Source organism: Scomber japonicus, chromosome 11 (assembly GCF_027409825.1).
Source record: "Scomber japonicus isolate fScoJap1 chromosome 11, fScoJap1.pri, whole genome shotgun sequence".
In the NCBI taxonomy this organism is placed as follows: Eukaryota; Metazoa; Chordata; class Actinopteri; order Scombriformes; family Scombridae; genus Scomber; species Scomber japonicus.
Window position 1 is genome coordinate 22,140,408 of NC_070588.1, and position 19,042 is coordinate 22,159,449.

A 19,042-nucleotide genomic window follows, 5' to 3' on the forward strand; every position below is an offset into this window, starting at 1 on the left:
AAATCTAAATTTTGAGGTATATGCAAAACCATTTTAAATGTAAAGCTCCCTTTTGCAAATGTTTAAGTATTGCATTCCATGTCTGTAGTGAACTAATAATCCATGTAGAGATGAAACATATGTTTAATTAATTGATTAAATCGACTGAATAATAATCATAAACTATTTTGATGATCCATTCATTCTTTCCATTTCCAGCATCTCATTTGTGGAAGCTGCTTTTATTATCTTATTTGCTAATAAGAGTTGAATATCTTTGGATTTTTAGATTGTTAATTGAACAAAAAGGTCAAACTAATTATTGAGAAAATGAGTTCCATGGGCTTGTGTTAACTGAACAGAGGTTAGATAGTGAGGGATCACCAATCATGCATTAACTTGTGTTTTATAGTTAGGTGTTTACCAACCAATTAAAAGCTTTAGTTATGCTGACCTATAACAATACTTCAAAACTGGAAGTGCTGACCCAACCTTTGTCCATTTTTAGCTATAGGGGTTTGTTAGGGGTTTTTCCTTGCCCGTATGGATCCAGATAACAATTTGTCCCCTTTCCCATAATTAAAGACCTAATTTTTCTATAGACATTTATTGAAAAATGTAAGAGACCCTTGTCAATGCATTTGACTTAATTGATTCTATGTGTGAATTAAAACTTTTCCATTTATGAATATCTGCTATAATTTTCATTCTGAGTGATCCACCATTAGCTTGTGCTAACTTAAGAGTTTGGAATATACATACATATGCATCCTTAAATTGATGTAACAAAGATCTTGAGGAGGATTGCAATTGAAATTCAGAACCCACTGCTACAGTCTTTAAAAGAAAAAGAAATACCTTGTGTTCGGAATGTTTCATGTCTATGTCGAGGAGGTCTCTCGCGTATCCAGAACACTGCAGCACACACACAAACATGCAGACACATTAGATTTCATGCTTCTAGGAGAATCAGTTATTATATGTACAAACAAGCACTCACTACATTAAACTAACACAGCTCTATCTGGCATGAAGGATCTCCATGGCACACATACTGGTGAGCTCCAGCCAGATGCGACTTAGAAACAGTCACCGCCTTTACACACGTGCACACACACACACACACACACACACACACACTGCTGCTGCCAGACTGCTGGCAGACAAAGGAGCGTCTGTGTCTCGTAAAGGTTTCTGTCTCACTGTATCAGCTCTGTGTCTGGCTGGTGAAGATTTAGGAACGATCTGTTTCCACACTGGTTTGGCATGACTTTAACTCTTTGTCTCCTCCAGCTCTTCACAGACAAACGAATCATTTTTTGCTGCAATCTTGCCAACCTCATGTATCTCAGACTCATTTCCTTTTTTCCTCGTATCGTGGTTTGTCTGCCACATGCCCATGTGTTTATCTCGTCGCAGTCTGAAAAGGGGAAAACAGGAGAGGTACTCACGCTTGATGATGCCGCACAAAATCTGCAAACTGCCGATCCTTAGCGTAGAGCTCAATGATGCGTATCCTGTCTTGGATTTCCTGTAAAACACATGATATCAGTCAGGGGGGAACATAACATTACATCACATGCAGATAAACAGTAAACCCAACATGCTGAGGCTCAATGAAAATGTGACATTTCACTCAAATAACAATAACTTTCTCAGTATAGGGTGTAAAACCCAGTTGGTGAGCCAGAGACAAGTTTGCAGTTTCCAATTTGAATCCTTTTCAGGTAATATTTGGATGTGGGAACAGCAACGCAACTGTATGAATGACTGTGTGTGAAACAACTGTAGAAATGTCAAACAGGCACTTGGATTTTGCTGCAAGAAGAAGCTAATCAAGTTTTTTATACAAGGTTTCTTAATGAGGCGAAAGATTTCCTGTACTAATGAACAGTGGCACACAAACACACCTCCTTGGTCAGTTCACTGTTCTCGTAAATGTGTCGTATCTCCTCGCTGCTAAAGTCAGTGGAGGCTTCAGCACTGGCACTGCTGTAGACAGGAGCCTCAGGATAGCGGCGGTAGTAGTGGCTGTAGCCTGTGGTGGCCTCGCTCTCATACATGGGGTTGTACTTGGTCGCCCTCTCTAGAGATGGGAGAGACTCTGCTCGCCTGCAGAAAGAAAATGATGAAGAATGATAAACACATCGTCTTGCAGGCCAAAAAGGAAAATTAAACTACAGTGAGCAAGAATTTGGTGTTGACTGACCTTCGTTAACCTGAGATAATTCCTTTCATTTATGCATGAGTCAGAAAGCCTATTGTGTTAGGTGTTTAAGGCTTTTTGGGAATAGCTCTACACCATTACCGATCGGTTAATTGGCTGAGGTTAACACAGTTTTTCTCCACAGGCTGCTCTGGGAATCACGCCAGACACACACAAACACACACACTATGATGGATGGAGGACAGATTCTTTGTGTGAAAAGGGCAAAGGAGGACAGGAGGAAAGCGACATCCAGACAGAGGGAAAGGGTGTGGCTACACCTCAGAGAGTTGAGAAGAGTAAAGGATGGCGCAGTTGAGAATTTTTGGCTGTCTAACAGAGGAAACAGTCATGGGATGTCTCAACTCACTCGATCCCCTTAAGAAAATTACCAGACTCCTTTAATCCAAAGCCGATCACATAGAGGAGAGAAAGTCCTCAAACTCACTAAATGTAAGCATCTCTGTTCACTATCAAGTGTAGTTTGTTTATATGCAGGTACAGTTAACAGCTTTTGCAGACTAATTTAGTAGCTGTATGTAGAAACATTCACATATCCTACTTGAATTTCTGCCTGAAGTATTTGGTATCCATAAAAACATTTAGCATCTCCACAAATAGAGTAGTTTTGTAACTTGGTAAAAGTCAGTAAAGATAGATCTGTATATTATAAGAAGTCAAAGAACAGTATATCTGATCGATACATTTTTTTGTCAGCACAATTATTTCTTTGTTGAGAACATATTCATTCTCCTTTTCATTCATTGCTGTGTCACTTACTGATCAGCATATTTTAAAAAAGTTTAAACACTATGTAGCAACACTATGAGAATGACCAATACATTGTATATGGCCTTTAAACATGCCTCATATCAATAAACCCTTATGACAGTATGGCAGTTATAAATCCATCTGTCACATTTAACTCTACTCATATATTTCTCAAATAAGAATCCCTCACCGAATAGGGTCCTCTGACTCATCCTTGTCATACTGATCTCGTAACGTCCTGGCGAGGAAGAAGATCACGCCAGAGGCCACCAATAGGAATCCAGCTACAGAGGCAATTGCTATACCGACCACGAGTGGCTCAGACACATACTCCTCACAGTGCTCTCCTCGGTACCACCAGTTCTCTCCAACACGACACCTGCAATGACGATGGAAATCTGTCATGAAATCACTTACTCACGGGTTGATGGAAAAAAAACTGACTGATGAAGGTGCAGCGTTTTAAATTCATTAAGTATTCAAAGAACAGCAGGAGAACACAATGTTTCAGAAATTATTCTTCACCGTTCTTCTGTTTTTTTACATTCTGAAATCATTACAGAATGTAAAATAGTATGACTGCATCCACAACCGTATCTGTTTTTTGTCCTGTCATAAGTAATAACATGTCTGCAATTATAACATTCAGTGTGTGTCATTAAATCATTAATGCCTTAGTTTGGATTTAAACCTTTCAGATGTTTGTATCCTGTCTCCATGCAACACTTCTGGTTGGACGACGTGAAGTAAACAACTATCCAAGAGCATCTGGAGTTGCCTGCGTGTTTCATGATGTCGTAGTGGGTGTGAAACAAAGGTCACCTTGGCACACAATCCTTGTATGTGTCTGTTCATAATCACTCTGCTGAAAGCACGTACAACCTTCTCAGCAGAACCAGCGGATATGTCCCTGTCACTGGTCTGGAGTATTGACATATTCACTCCAGTCCAAAAAAGGCAAGTTCAAATGTCTGTTTGGACACATGCATGGACACCAGGATCTAACACACACATTTGTTCACGAGTAGGCTAATCCTTCGACATTTTTAGATAATCACCAGAAAGTGTAGAAAAAGAGGGCTTTCAATAATTGGTTTCAAAACAATATTTCACGAAACAAAAATGTGATAATATGCATCCTGGAGTTGGAAAATGGATAATAATTTTAATCAGGTTTAATCTTTGCAATTATGCCTCCACAAATGGTACTCATTGTTTTGGTTCATGTACAGTAAATTAAGTGCCAGAGGGGGCAATTAAATTAACATAGTAAACTGCCACATGTTTGAGTGCTGGCTCAAATTGTTAAATATATTTATTGTTTAATAAATGTTAGAAGATGGTTAATTAGTATTAGCAGCCAACTAATTCAATAAAAAAGCTTTATTCAATTGAGTTGTTTATGATTATATCAGGCCAGAACACACTGGGGAGTACTTTTACCTCTAAACCATGAGATCGACATGTTTGGACAGCTTTGTCTCTTTTCACTACATGATAAAAGTGGAGCCAAACAGACTAAAATGTACAACTAGCAGAAATGATTCTGCCCCTTCCTGAGGTGAATTTGAAAAAAAACAGTTTAATGCTCTGATGCGCTTTACCAGCCTCGCAAACCTGCACACTCACACTCCTGACCACACAAGCAGATCATTTCCCCTAATCCCCACCCACCTGCAGATGGCTCCCTGGCCTGGGATGACGTCACACTTGCCGTCATTGAGGCAAAAGTCGGTCTTGAGCTCACAAATACTCTGACAAGGCAGGCTATCCACGCTGAAGTAACCAGCGTTACAGACGCACTCTGCCTCCCCCGACCACTTGTTCACCTTACACTCTGCGTACTCGTTGCATGCCTGGAACTTACAGGGGTCTGCCTGGTCTCCTGTAAATTAAAGAACCATAAGAGTGTTATTATGTGTGTATATGTGTAGTGGTATTAGTAGAAAAGCAAGGTTTATTACAAAATTTTAGATTAGTCAACTAATCGATGAGTCAAACGGCCGAAAATTCATCAGCAACTATTTGAATAATAATCCATTGAGCTTTTTTTTTTCACAAATATGCCAAAAAATATGAAGGTATAGCTGACAGGCAGTTAGCTTAGCTTAGCACAAAGACTAGAAACAGGTGGAAACAGCTAGCTTAGCTCTGTGCAAAAGTAACGATTTCCATTACAGCATCTACAGCAGATTAAACAAACAAAAAGATGTAACATGTTTGTCAATGAGTTTTATAACTGTTGTTAGACAGAGACAGGCTAGCTGTTTCCCTCTGCTATAGTCTGGTATAGTTAAAATGTTTTTTTTGTTTAAACTAAAACATTGGACACATACAAACACCATTCTTCTTCCCTTGCTAATGGAACATCTGCCATTATGCATGCTGAGATCCAGGATTATGACTTAAACAGATTATGACTGTAAACACAAACATGACTCACTGATATCATGAACAGCCGATTACGAGCCGACTGATGATCTCACACAGTAGCTTTGACCACATGAGGAAATTAATAAATGTGCATATGAGATGTCATGTTGAATTCATAATTGGCCCATTTATAATAATAATAAAAATGAAAGCAATATAATACACACTATGTAACACTAGATCAACATACTGTAATCACTCTGTCAGTGTTGTTAATGATAACTTGGGTGTTGTCCTGAGAAGCCCTGATTAGTGACATTTGCCTCTTCTGGCCAAGAAGTGTCACAATAGGAATTCAATACTTGCTTTGCCAGACACTTTCAAAGTCAAATTCATTGTTCATGAATTACTGCAGTTATTTTACCAAACAATGTTCTGATGTTAGACTGATTAAGAAACATCTGGCATACTACACAGATGTATCACTTTACTTGATTGAGTGCCTACCTGACTCAACATCCAGCGAGTACTTATCGATGGCCAGGTTCATGGTCTGGTAGGCTGTGTTACAGAAGTCTTCCAGGATCAGATAGACAGTTGTGGTGACGCCTTGAGGAACAGGCTTGCCAAATTTCATCCGGCTATTGACAACAATGCTCCCGTTCCTAAAGTTCAGGATCTCCAGGTTCTGAAAGTTGGTCAGATTGGACTGCAGGTAGGGCACAAGCTGGGAAAAGATTGATGAATGTACAATGTGATGTCAAAAACCAGAGGCGTCAACACAACAGTGGGAATAATGATAACTGCATAATATAAGATGCCTACCAGTTCCAGGAAGCGTTGCTCCAAAGCTTTGTACTCTGGGGAACTCTTGTTAAAGAGATCATCTGAGAAGATCATGTTGGTCACCCTCAAGCTGAAGAACACCATCAGTGCTCGTCCTGGATTTACAGGCATAGCGATACTGGCCTGGTCTGTGCCATGTCCCACACTGATTGGAAATCCAGTGCTGCCCTCCTCTGTGTGGTTGATCAAACCATAACCATAATGAACCACATCAAAGCCCTGGTCTTCAAGGGAGGCATCATCCAAATCTTCATCAAGGGTCTGAATCTGGAGGATAAAATAGTAGATGGGCTTTGAAAAAAATACTTTTTCCTAAAGTGGGTTACAACAATGTTTACTTTGATTTAATACATCTGCTTTATAAATAATTATTAATTCACAGTTGAACTCAAATTAAAAGAAACAGGCACATATCTGTTGTGGTGTTTGTTTTGACTTGTACTTATTAGGTTATTCTATTATACAAAAAGAAGAAATTTGAAGTTTCATTTATTTTTCTGCAGTCATATCACTCTCAGCGGGACTGAATTTTTGCTACCAATTGACAATTTTGGTGCAGTGATATTTGATAGGTGCAATATCTGTATGGGCTGGGACTTAAATGGCTCATAAAATTTCTTCAGTTAGCCACACAGGCATTTAAACAGCGTGTGAGCTGATGTTGTAAGGCATTACTTTGCCCCATCTGTGATTTGAGCGCTCACTACATTACTCTTTGACTGTGTACGTTGCTGAGTTTACATTGTTTTGTCATCAAGTATAATGTGAGATGAACAGCACTGTGAAGAAACTGCCAATAAGTCAGCAGGTGTTGAAATAACATGAACAAAAAGTAACATCTAGTGGGAATTAGTGCTACAGTAATGTTTGCTAGCTAGGCTAACTAGCTTCCAGTTTCTGAGTGGAATACAAACTTAACAACACGCTGTCGTCCGAAAAACAATGTTGTAAAAGGACTAATCTAATGCAAATGTTTGATACTAACACCATGTGCTTGAAAATGGGGAAAGTAACTTATATCAATATTTGAAAGCTGCCATGGTGAAACATTATGCATAATAGTTGCAGTGTCATTATAGTTCATATTTCATTACACAAAAGTCAGAACAACTTGCAATGCAACTTGAACATTAAATCCTGTATCATTCTTTTGCTTTACCTCCACCAGTGTAGGAATGATGATGTCAGGTTGCCCATCGGATGCAGGTTCAAATTCAGATATACGGGTAAAAGGTGAATCTTTCTCTGGAGACAGAACAGTTGGTTGGATAGGACTTAGAAAATCTGTCACTGATGGTTCTTGTTCATCCTGGTTGACTATTAGGATCTCATCCTCTGTAAGATCCTCAGTTGAGATCTGTGGAGCTTCTGGGCCCCCTTCCACTACAGCTGGAGCTTCAGGTGGAGTCTCTTCAATCACCTCTTGTACCTCGCTCTCTGTCGGTGCCTCCATGCTACCCTCTTCTAACACAGGTTCCTCAGAATGGGACAAAACCACATTGCTGTCTTCCTCAGGTTGTTCAGCATTAACTTCCTCATCTACAAGTAGGTTTGAATCTTCTACTGAGTCCACTGGATCTTCACCAACAGGAAGCAGAGCAGTTTCTGCTGCCTCTGGCTCTGATGCTTCACTCACTACATCTACAGCATCTGGGGTTGGGAGTACTGCAGGCAGACCCTCTTCTTCTGTGGTCTCAGTTGAAATTGTGGAAATCTCAAGCTCCTCTGGAATCTCTGCCTCATAAACAACAACCTCATCCAGATGCTCCTCTTCTGGAGCTTCCACGTCTTCTGCAGTATGCTCCTCTTCCACTGCTGCAACCTCAACCTCAACTTCCTCCGTTTCCTTTTCAGAGACGTCACCTGCATCCTTGCCGGCATCTTCTGGTATCAACACATCTTCTGAAGCTGTCTCCTCAAGAGAAGTTTCTTCCTCTGCTGCTGTGGGTGTAGATGGAGGGAGCAGGTCATCTAGGTCCCCTGTGCCTGAGCCAGAGGCCTCGATCTCCACTGGCGGTTCAGGCAGTGTGATGACCTCTGGCAGCTCAGGAGTGGGGAGCTCAGCTGGAAGCTCCTCTTCTGGGGGGATCTCTACATCTGCAGTCTGCAGAGTCTCCTCCAGCAGCAGACCTTCCTCCTCAATACCTGAAAAACACAAAGACAAAAGGAATCTCAGTTCGGCTATCTCTTTCCGGCACTAACTGACAAATCCTCTTTTTAAGATTTAAGAGAACTGAGATATACAGAAAATGATAAAGCAGTAGGAAGTTTTTATATGGTATGCTGTGTGTTATTATGAATTCAGGATAAACACTCACTGCCAGCTTCAGGTGCCTCGGTGGTCAGGACAGGAGCAGTGGGTATAACAGCACTCTCCTCCAGAACAATGACATCATTTTCTGCTGTTGTCATTGTGTTGCTTTCAGGCAGCTCAGGCAGGAATTCATCTCTGTTGACATCCTCTGTGTCCTCCTCCAGGATCAAGACCTCTGGTGGCTCATCAACAACACTGATCTGCATCACGGACACAATTCATTATTAAACCTTTTGGCACAAGTTAACTTCTGCACAACAACAACTTCCTTCAATATAGAGCCTGGAGTGTGTGTGTGTGTGTGTGTGATATTCTTATATTTCTTTACCTATACAGTATACCATGTTCCTGTAGGTCTTTAAAGTTATCACAAAACCAAAACGGAAATTTGATAAGCAGACACAAAATATCAAAAAGTGTTTTGCATTACCATTTCCATTGCAATTTTTAAATTTCAATAGTTAATAACATTAAAAGACCCACTTAATTCTTTCATTGCTGAGTATGTTTTGAGGTGTGCTTTCTAACACCTGTAACCACACCCAGCAGTGATGTCACATCGTACTGACACAATATTGAGTACATTTCTCATCACTGCAGCAAAATGAGGACTTACAAGAGGTCAAAAACAAGATTTTCAGATGGTGTTAATGCTCTTTAAAGACAGAATAAGGACATGGAATTAATTATTGCTATTTTTGTAACTTAGAGCTCATTAATGAATCATTTAAATGCAAATTTAATTCATGCATTTATAATATATCATTTTATATTTAGCAATGCATTAATTTTACGTTTTTGTCTTGGTGGCACACTTCTGGCCTTACACTTCTGATATCAACTCAAAAACCAGCAGCTGAATCTAAAATGTTCCAAATCCAAAGTGCTTTGGTGGCACAGTAGCTCTTTGCTCTTGCCCGTAAATCAACTACTGACGAGGAACTTGCCAAACTCTCCCAATTTACATAATGAGTCAAATTAATCACTTAGGGTGCTGAGCTATAAAGTGAAGCAGCAGACACATTTAGTGCAACCCAAACTGTGATTACCATCAAAGAGTGCACTCAACCACAAGACAGCACAAATAAAGACAGACTATAGATGGTATTACTCGTCTGAATGAACTCATATGTGCCGTCTCTCCTTACAGTGCACCACACCACAGCGGGTGGTGTGGTGCACTATAACCCTTGCCCCAGAATAGCAGTGGATTATTAGAGCAAAGAGCCAAACTAATCTTCAAAGCTGCAGTTCATCCTTGCTGGTGAGCTGATCCCCTACCTGAACTGGTGTGGTCTGAATAACATCACAAGCCAGTTACAGGTTATCGCAACATCAGTCAAGCTCGAAGCATCAGTTTCCACAAACAGTAGATATCAAAACAGTTAAATATCTTGGAGAAAGAGATAGTTGTGGAGGTAACTTTTTACTCACCGTGGCTCCGTCTGCAGTATTGACAGACACAGGGTTCTCAGACACTGTGGAACCAGTGGAGAAACAAATATTAATACAAAGTGACACATAAAAGTCAAACGTGCCAAATAGTCCAAATAATCCTGCCTGCCAGAGTCTACAGAATACTTTTACCTTCCCAGCAGTGACAGCCTTCTTTCTGACAAGGTTACTTTTAGGGGGTAAATAGCTACAAATCAGTGCTAAAAATCTGGAGAGAAGATCAGATGCTGTGGGCCAAGGCTATTACTGTGTCACCCCAAAGCTAAATAACAAAGCCAAGCTGTGCCTTAAACTTCCCAGCCACACATGTCGGCCACATGAGAGTGTTTAGTCATCATTTCACATGTCCCGGCCTATAACTAATGTCAGCATGAGGTGGCATCCATCTCAAGAGGGGCCTTCCCGGCACAGTAAACTAATGACACACTTTCTCGCAAAAACATGGTGAGGGAGAAATCTCACAGGAGGAGGTGATAGAGGCATTATCACATCCATCAATTTCTGGAGAGGGTTTCTGGTCAAAAATAAGACGCAGCCTTACGGACAGAAGAAGTGTGTGTGCATCAGCGGTGTGAATTAACCGTAAGACCTGCTGGATGAAAGCCAGCGTGAAAGACTTAAGCGAGGCCAAAAAAACCTTGGACTCTCTGGAAGTCCTTTTTGCTGATGTCTGTTTTGCAGACCATTTAATGACAAAGATATAACCACAGCGCAGAGTAAAAACACTGTTCCTATAACTGATGACTCTGTTATTTTTTCATTAAAAATGGCCCACTTTTAAAAATTTCTGCTAAATCTGTCTCCCTCTTCTTTGACAGAAAGAGCCAACAAATAAGAAACAGATGAGACTATTAAAACCCTGGAATGTTTTCTCGAGTGGTGTAGCGTGTGTTAAGTGTTGGGTTTACTGCCTCTCTATTTGATATGACATTTGGAGGTTTGCCAATTAAATACATGGCAAAAATGACGGCATGTGTGTTCTATTACAGTGAAGGCTATAGTGCACAGGACAACGTCATACCGCTCTCCTCCAACTCGTCCTTATGCAGGGCTCCAGTGTCAACGTCTTTAAACTCGGTGATGGTGTAGATCACTGTAGGAATTTCTTTGACCTCATGGTATGAGTTCTCCACCAGGTTAGACTGCAGGGTCAGGTAGTCCAGTTGTTCAGTGCTCACACCCGCACCATCCACCACCACTGTTACGGCATAGTCCACCACAATGCCATCCAGCCTGGAGACACATGTATGTAGTGGTCACAGCCAGTCAACACACAGAACAATATCAGGGCTGGGCAATGATTTTAATATGATCATGTATTGACTTTTGTTAGACTGTAAAAAAAAATATATTGTGTTATTGTTCAATTTATGATGCCAAGTGAATTATAATTAAAAACAAAATGTTTTTAAGGGTTTTGTTTAACTTGTGTGAACAGTTTGGAAAAGAGAGACACACTTAAATGCCATTAACAATCATTTGCTTATTTTTTATGTAATATTCCATTTTACTCCTGAGATATCCCACATCTGTCCACTAACTACAAGTAAGATTGTTTTGTTTACTGAAATTTTACAGAAAACAAAGTCAAGAATGAACTTTTAATTTTAATTCTTATTCATACAGTGATACTGATTTCAGATGGCTCTTTTCTATCAACGTCCTCTGCTTGTGGTCATTGTGCAGCTACATTAGAGCAATGAAGGACTGGAATGCCTTGCTCACCTTGATAGAAGCTATTAAGTAACGTTAAGTGAACATATTTCTATTACATTTTTCTCATGCAAAATTCGCAAGGTCATTTCTAAGTCAATGCAAACTGTACCTGAGCACCAATTAAATTTGGTTTCTACACATTTACAATAAAAAAGTAGAAAATTATGTATTTTGGATGAGAGTGAAGTTCTCCAAGAGGATGAAAATCGCTCAGGCATTAACTTGATTTAACGTCAAACCTGTTAAAAGAGTTGTAGAGCGCTCACAGATGACTGATGACTCGAGTGATTTACTCCAGCCTGGAATGCAGAGCACTACTGTATAGGCCAAATGCAGCCGAGTCAGCAGAATGATCAATATCATCATAATAAACATGGAAACCTCACACGACATTCCAGGCCATGGAAAAAAGCTATCTATCAACCTTCATTTGACTACTGGGAGCCCCCCACTCTGACCTAGTTTGCTGGATTTCTGGCAGACAACTAAGCACGTGCCGGTCCACAGTGAGACCCATTTAAAAGGAGATCCATTTTTTCTCTCTTTAGTTTCACACTAAGGCAGACGGCGCTCTTCTCCTGCTACGCCCTGAAATCTGCACATCATCACTGTAGGAAGGCGTAAGTATATTCCTGTGTGCTTAATGCATATACAGTATGTTTGCATAATTATGGCCATAAGTTATATGAGGTACAGTTAACAATTAAATTTAAGTAAAGCAGAATGTGTGTCTAAAATGTCTTTACTTCTAGCACGCAACAGAGGAATGTTACCAGATGCATTTGCAATTTTGAGATTGTTGTACTTTAATTTCCAGTTTTACTTCTACACTTTCTGCTACTTTTATTCCACTAATTTCATTTCAGAGACTAATTTTTCTTTTACTCGACTGAATTTTATCTGATCGATGTAATTCTTTGATACTTTGCAGATTAAAATTTTACATGCAAAATATATGATCATCATGTTCAAATTAAAATGCATTATAACTGGTTCCATCTCGACCAGTTACATCGTTAAAATGCATCTACACATTTAAGCATCAGTAATATTGTTCCTTTATTAAAATATGCAAAAATAAAACCATGACAGGGACCATGCTACGGTTCTTCTACTTTTCTTTATCTCAAGTAAAACTTTGAATATAACATATGAACTTGTAATAGAGTATTTTTTACACTGTGGTTTGGCTATTTTTTGCCCTGCTGTAAATGCAGTAGCACCTACTTAGGTCCTACCTCCATTCCCTTGTGTCTTTTCTAATCTTTGATCTTTCACACATTCGCTCCTCCCATACACATAATATCTGTCTGTCCTCCTCTCCATCCCTCAACCAGTGGCTGATTAGTGAGGTCATAAAGCTCTGATAATCGTCTCTATATAAGAGCACCTGCTCATTTGGCTGGACCAATCCTGATCCCACTTAACAGGTGAGTGACCGCACTAAGACCATTAACAAAGGTACCTAGTGACACACGTGCCCACGCTCACAGGTAAACACAAAGTCTGAGATGAAGGTGACTTCTCACATTCACTCAGCCCTGGCTAAGGAATGGTTGATAGGGTTCTGTGGACTTAAATGCAGGACGAGGGGGGGGGGGGGCAATGCTTTCGAGCGCTTGTCAAAGCACCACAGCCAGTACTAGTGACTCACCCTTGGACATCCTTTTGGGGCCTGCATGAGACAAGAAGCAGCTGTTAAACCTCTGCAGAGACCTCAAATGTAGTTAATGTTACAAGTTCATGTGGGTCTTTTGTCCAGAAACAGGATTACAACATGTCACTGACCTGAAGTCCAACACAGACACAGTCTTAAATCCAGGAAGCCCCACCAATGCATCCTCTATCTGCAAAGACAAAAATAATCAGGCCTAATAAACAAGCGGCTCCAGTTTGTTTCATATTTTGAAGGGTTACAATGAACTTGCTTGGAAAAATAAATCTGATTTATTATTCCAATAGGGCAAATTTAGTTAAAAGCAGTTGAAAGGTCTTGGGGTGTTTTGTGCACTGGCCCAGATTTGTATCCTCTGGAGGTGGACTACTGCATCATGGTCAACTCACAAGAAATTATTTTTATGGGTCTACAAGGCCTTCTGTGCTAAAACAATACATAGACTCACTGACCCAGTTTATTTAATCCATCAGAAAAGGAGGATACAAGAAATGTCTCCAGGGTCTGTTGTCTCTTCTCCACTCCCTCCTTTTCTACGTTCGTTGACTACCTAGGAGTTTGCAGTCCCTGTTCTCCCATCCACTTACTCCACACAGACTTTTAATCTCTTCAAAGCACGAGAGCTTGTGTGTGCACAGGGTGTGTGTGTGTGTGTGTGTGTTTGTTGGTCTATATCTGAGGCTAAGCAGAGATCTCCACAGAGAATACAAAACGGGTTAGCAATTAAGAGAAAAGGCTTCCTTTGAAAACTCAGTCATCACAAGGACACAAAAGACATAAAAAGACACAAAATCCTGTGTTTGTGTGTGTGTGTGTGTGTGTGTGTGTGTGTGTGTGTGTGTGTGTGTGTGTGTGTGTGTGTGTGTGTGTCTGTGTGTGTGTGTGTCTGTGTGTCTGTGTGTGTGTGTGTCTGTGTGTCTGTGTGTGTAAATACACTCATGAAAATGTACCAAATTTTATTCACAATATTATTTACAAGTTATATGTGTATACGTGTGCCCATTACATTTGTGTGTCAAGCTGACTGCCAAACAAAAAAAGGCCCATGGACAAATTTACTGATTTTTCCAAGTACCTGTAAAACTAGTGAAGTAGCTTCCAAAGGTGAATATGTGTGCTTACACATTCATACACAGAGGCGGATCCATTCCCAAGAACATCATAAAGCTGTACTTTCAGCACATTGTTATTTCACCAAAACCAAATGTGTACCATAAAATCTGTGTGTTTTTTGAACTCCTGCCTAACACTTTGTGTTTCACTATTGCTGCTGTTATTAAAACTAACAATGCATCTTCACAGACCATAAACCTGGAGATAAAGCAGGTCCAGGCGGAGGTAAGATACAGTAGCACTAAGGGAGTAATAAAGAGGGAAAACAAGCCAGAGCAAGACAGAAAAAGAGGCAAACCTTTTCAGCAAGCTGTCTGCTCAGTGTTTGGTACTGCAGGCTGGCTGGATCATTAAGGTCATCACTATACAGCTGTCCATTCAGGTGGATGCTCAGCTCTACTACCTGCTCCAGCACTGGGGGAGTGGGAGGCTGCAGGGCAATGTCATTGTCCAGCTGTAACATGAAGAATACATTCACATTGATTAAAAGTGAATGTAACTATATATGTAAATACAAATCTGTAAACATTTAAAGTGTGTGTGTGTGGGGGGGGGGGGGGGGAGTACACTCACTGGACTCACCTCAATTTCTGGGACAACAGCAGCTGCTTCCGCCTCTTCTTCTCCATCAGCTTTGTGTTCTGGATGTTTCGGATCAGGTGCAAAAAAAGGGATTGTTTATTTAACTGGGCATAAGCTTAAATCTCTGGCAAAGGCCGTGATTCAACATGGTTGTATGTATGGATTAGACTGTCCAGACCCTGACTGCTTTCTAAATCTCTGTCTGAGCTGGCCTAAAGCCAAGCAGAAAAATACTCACACAAAACATACTGCATAAAAAGTTTAAGTAGCAACCAAGGATTCTGTGTGCATGACAACACACACTACAGTCTGACACATAAAAGGCAATACTTGTGCACAGGTATACATATGGAAGAGTGTTTATATGAGAGCAGAGACGTCACTGTCCTACAGCTGACAGTGACCTTCAGCAGTGTTGTCAGAGCTGACACTGACCTTGCTCAGGAGCAGCTTCCGGTGTAGCTGGTGTTGGAGCGCTGTGAAACAGGAAAGGATCATTTCAACAAAAATAATGTCACTTTACCAAAATAAATTAAAAATAAAAAGGATAAACACCACACTTATATGAGTTGGGTTTTAAAGAATAAGGCTGGGTTTTTTTTGGTTTTTTTATCTTTTCATTTTTTATCAACAAATCCTCTGAAGAGACCAAAACCAACAATGGATTAATTCTACTACGTATTGTGTTAGCCAGTGTGCCATTACAGCCCTGTGTCATGGCTGGTGTCACACAGACATACAGTTACATTAACGGACATATTTAGTTTATTTTCAATCAACTCAATTTTTATGTTGGGTAGATGTCAATGAACATACTCAAAGACACGGTTCAGTGTTGAGAGGAATAAACTACAGCAGTAATAGTGATGAAGAAATATGCAACAGTATATTATGTACTTATGATCAACAATACTTCAAAAGTATAAGCTGTTTCAGGCTATGGCTGTGCACACAAAACGTATTAGTAGGATTAAAGCAAGCAATAATTCATTTATCAGTTTTGGTCTCTTCAGGGGATTTGTTGAAAGTAATAAAAGATAAAAAATAATATCACTGAGGTAATGCAAATACACAACACAAATGAAACAGGAAAATAAAGAAAAGCAATCAAATGAACATGACACATGTGAAGTTATGTGTATGTGTAACTGATGTGCAGGAATATGAACAGGTAAGGTTGAAGAGTCTTGACAACCTTACCTGCACATATGTTGCCAGGACCTGGTGGGCTCACTACAGATGGTGGGAAGAATGACACGTTTACAAAACACAGACTTAATGATCGGATCAGAATTATGTGATTGAAAGATGACAATAGTTTATTTTACCTTTTCAAACCTGTCCGTGACATTCTCTGGAAATAAAAAAGAAAATGTTAACTACAATATCAGTCACCTGCAGAGTCAGTTATCAAGGCTTTAGTCGCTTTTTTTAATCACTGTTCATCCACTAACCTTTTTAACCAGAGCCTGGTGCTCTTCTGATTGGCTGAAGTAGCTGCCAATATCTTTTGCCATGACTGTTCCCTCCTGGCACTGGTTCATCCAGCTTTGGTACTCTTCTTGCTCTGGGAGGCGGTCAAAGAAGATCTTGAAAGCCTCCCATATGGTCTCCTGGCACACTAGTCAGATCAGAAAGAGATGCCATCCACTTAATGCAAACTTACAGAACTCAGTGTCCAAAGAAGCTGGTCTTATTGTATTGTATGGTATGTGGGGCGGCGTAGCCTACTGCACGTTTGCAGTAGTGCACTGGTGTTGTATGGGATTGTTATAGCTATTCCATCTGTAATGTGGTTAATTCTCCCAGTTGAGCCATGTGGTAAGAAAAGAAAAGAAAAGAAAAGAAAAGAAAAGAAGTTACTTTCCTTGAGGTCTGTTATCATCAACAACTGCACAGCCTGTTGCACTAATTTAATATACGATCTCGGCTACAAAGACCACTCTGCTGGCTCATTAGAATGGGAATGTTACAATCTTTACTTCACTGAAACATATTAGACCTTTTACAAAACCAGTAACTTAACTACTTAACTTAACATAACTATTTCATGAGTCAACGCAGTGCACAGACATATGTTCTAATCTTCACTAATCAAAGCTGTGCGTGAAGACTTAAACACCAGTGATCACCTCTAAATCTTACAAATAAAGCTTACATAACAATTCTTAATGTTTCAGCAGATACAGCAGACAGTCTCCTAGCACCAGGTAGTGTGTCTTTCTAAGAGTTTAATGACAGGAAACACACCTTGATCTCTGCCCACTCTTTCACACACATTACAGATTTCTCAATCAAGAACAGATCCCTTGTCTACACAATAGATCCTCAACTCCTGGCCAACTGCAGCCCTCCTTGCATCTGCATCCTTGAGGTGTCAATTCACCCAAACTCTAAGCATAAAAACACACAATCTCTGACCCCTTGTGGTATTTCACTGTGGTAGTTTTGGATCTTTGTACCCAGGTTATGGTATCTGCCTGAGATTTTGCCGCCAACCCTACAATCCTAGTGACAGAAATTCTACTTGTGGTTCAGTTTAATGTGGGTAATCCAAGCATTTCTTGTGAACTGTTTTCTTTGGAAGTAATTTCTGCCACAGAAACTGTTCCTATGAAAATTCGCCACAGGATATTGTCTCGTGAAAGACATATTGTTGTTTTTTCAATGCTTTGAGAAGCACAAACAAGATTTTATTAACCACAAAACACTGGTGGCACCAGAGGTTTTATGGCAGATATTTCAAGACCTGTGTGGCTAGATACCAGTAATGAGAAAAAGTTTTTGAAATTTGGGTTAGCTGATCTTGTAGGGAAGCACGTGTATCTTATCAGTCAGCTTGAATGTAAATCTCATGAGGCCTAAATGCAAGTATCCACACCAGATGTCAACTGACATACTTCTGATTGACCCATATGCCTCCTTGCTAAGATGGTTAACACCTGTGCCTATTGGAAAGTTCAATGCCAGCTCAGGTGGAGGTATTGTGAGGGGAATGGAAGGTAGTGAGACTTCCACTCAATAACCAACAGAAGTCAACAACCAACAGAAGGTTCTTTGTGTCCTAACCCCCTCTCCGGCCCAGGGGCCACACCATGATTTCTATCTACAGTGATTCAGTCTTACCTCTGAGATGAAAGTAGCTCAGATGGTTTGCAACCACCTGCTGAACTGTCTCTTGTGCGCACAGTTTGACTCCACTTGGAAAAAGGATGTTCCTTTTCCGTCGAGTGATAGCCACATGGCCTTCCTGAGATACCTTGGCATCAGATACCTGAACGATGCGTGGAAACACCACAGGCTCTGGACTATAAGGCAGATCTAGGTAACCCATAGAGGATCCTTCCAATGTTGCATCTGTGGCACCACAAACAAACACATTTTAAGCTGACTATACTTTGGATGAGGATTGAGTAAGAAATATAAAGGTTAACTATTGATACATACCTGCCCTTATGTCCAGAAATATGACCACAAAACTAAATACGACACAATAAAAAACACATCTCCAAAATAGGATGCACATGATAAATCCGTGATTGTGTTTAAATCCGTGGACTTGGAAAAGGATCAAGTAGATATGTACTTCCTCTCAAGTCAGATGACAGCAACGTAAACAGCGTCTTACAAGTTTGCATAGTTCAGAATTCTCCAGGCTCAGAAGAATGACAGAAACCCCGCAAAGAAATCATTTGACAGTGCAATCACATACTGTTTTCCTGCTTTCCTCCACAGCTGAAGAGAGGTGTGTCCCATGGTGCTGAAAAGACAGCTCCTGGCTCAGGTAGATAGGCAGATGGCTCTTGGAGAGAGGCAGATTTTTTAATGCTCTCTAATCCTGTTTACTCTAAGCCTTTTAGAGGAGCTCGCCAAGAAGTTACTAGAGCAACACTGGGAAGGGAGGGCGCTTAGAGTGGAGGAAACGTGGACAGAGAGAAGGCGACAAAAGCCACGGAATCAACAGCGAGCACAGTTGTATCTATATGTGCCGATATTTAAAGGAATAGAATGA

General features: G+C 40.3%; 1 protein-coding gene across 1 annotated transcript; it reads right to left on the reverse strand.

The window, feature by feature from the left end:
* Positions 1–1,251: 1,251 nt before the first annotated feature.
* On the reverse strand, positions 1,252–18,364 carry impg2a (interphotoreceptor matrix proteoglycan 2a). The gene is made up of 20 exons (XM_053328272.1): positions 18,157–18,364; positions 16,485–16,651; positions 16,369–16,384; positions 16,231–16,263; positions 15,435–15,506; positions 15,031–15,089; positions 14,747–14,902; positions 13,449–13,507; positions 13,315–13,335; positions 10,966–11,177; positions 9,924–9,967; positions 8,494–8,689; positions 7,335–8,320; positions 6,155–6,442; positions 5,837–6,056; positions 4,631–4,841; positions 3,147–3,335; positions 1,890–2,091; positions 1,431–1,510; positions 1,252–1,399 (listed from the first exon to the last, which is right to left on the reverse strand). Exons 1-20 carry the CDS (start codon positions 18,362–18,364, stop codon positions 1,252–1,254), a joined length of 3,567 nt encoding a protein of 1,188 aa, XP_053184247.1.
* Positions 18,365–19,042: the final 678 nt, after the last annotated feature.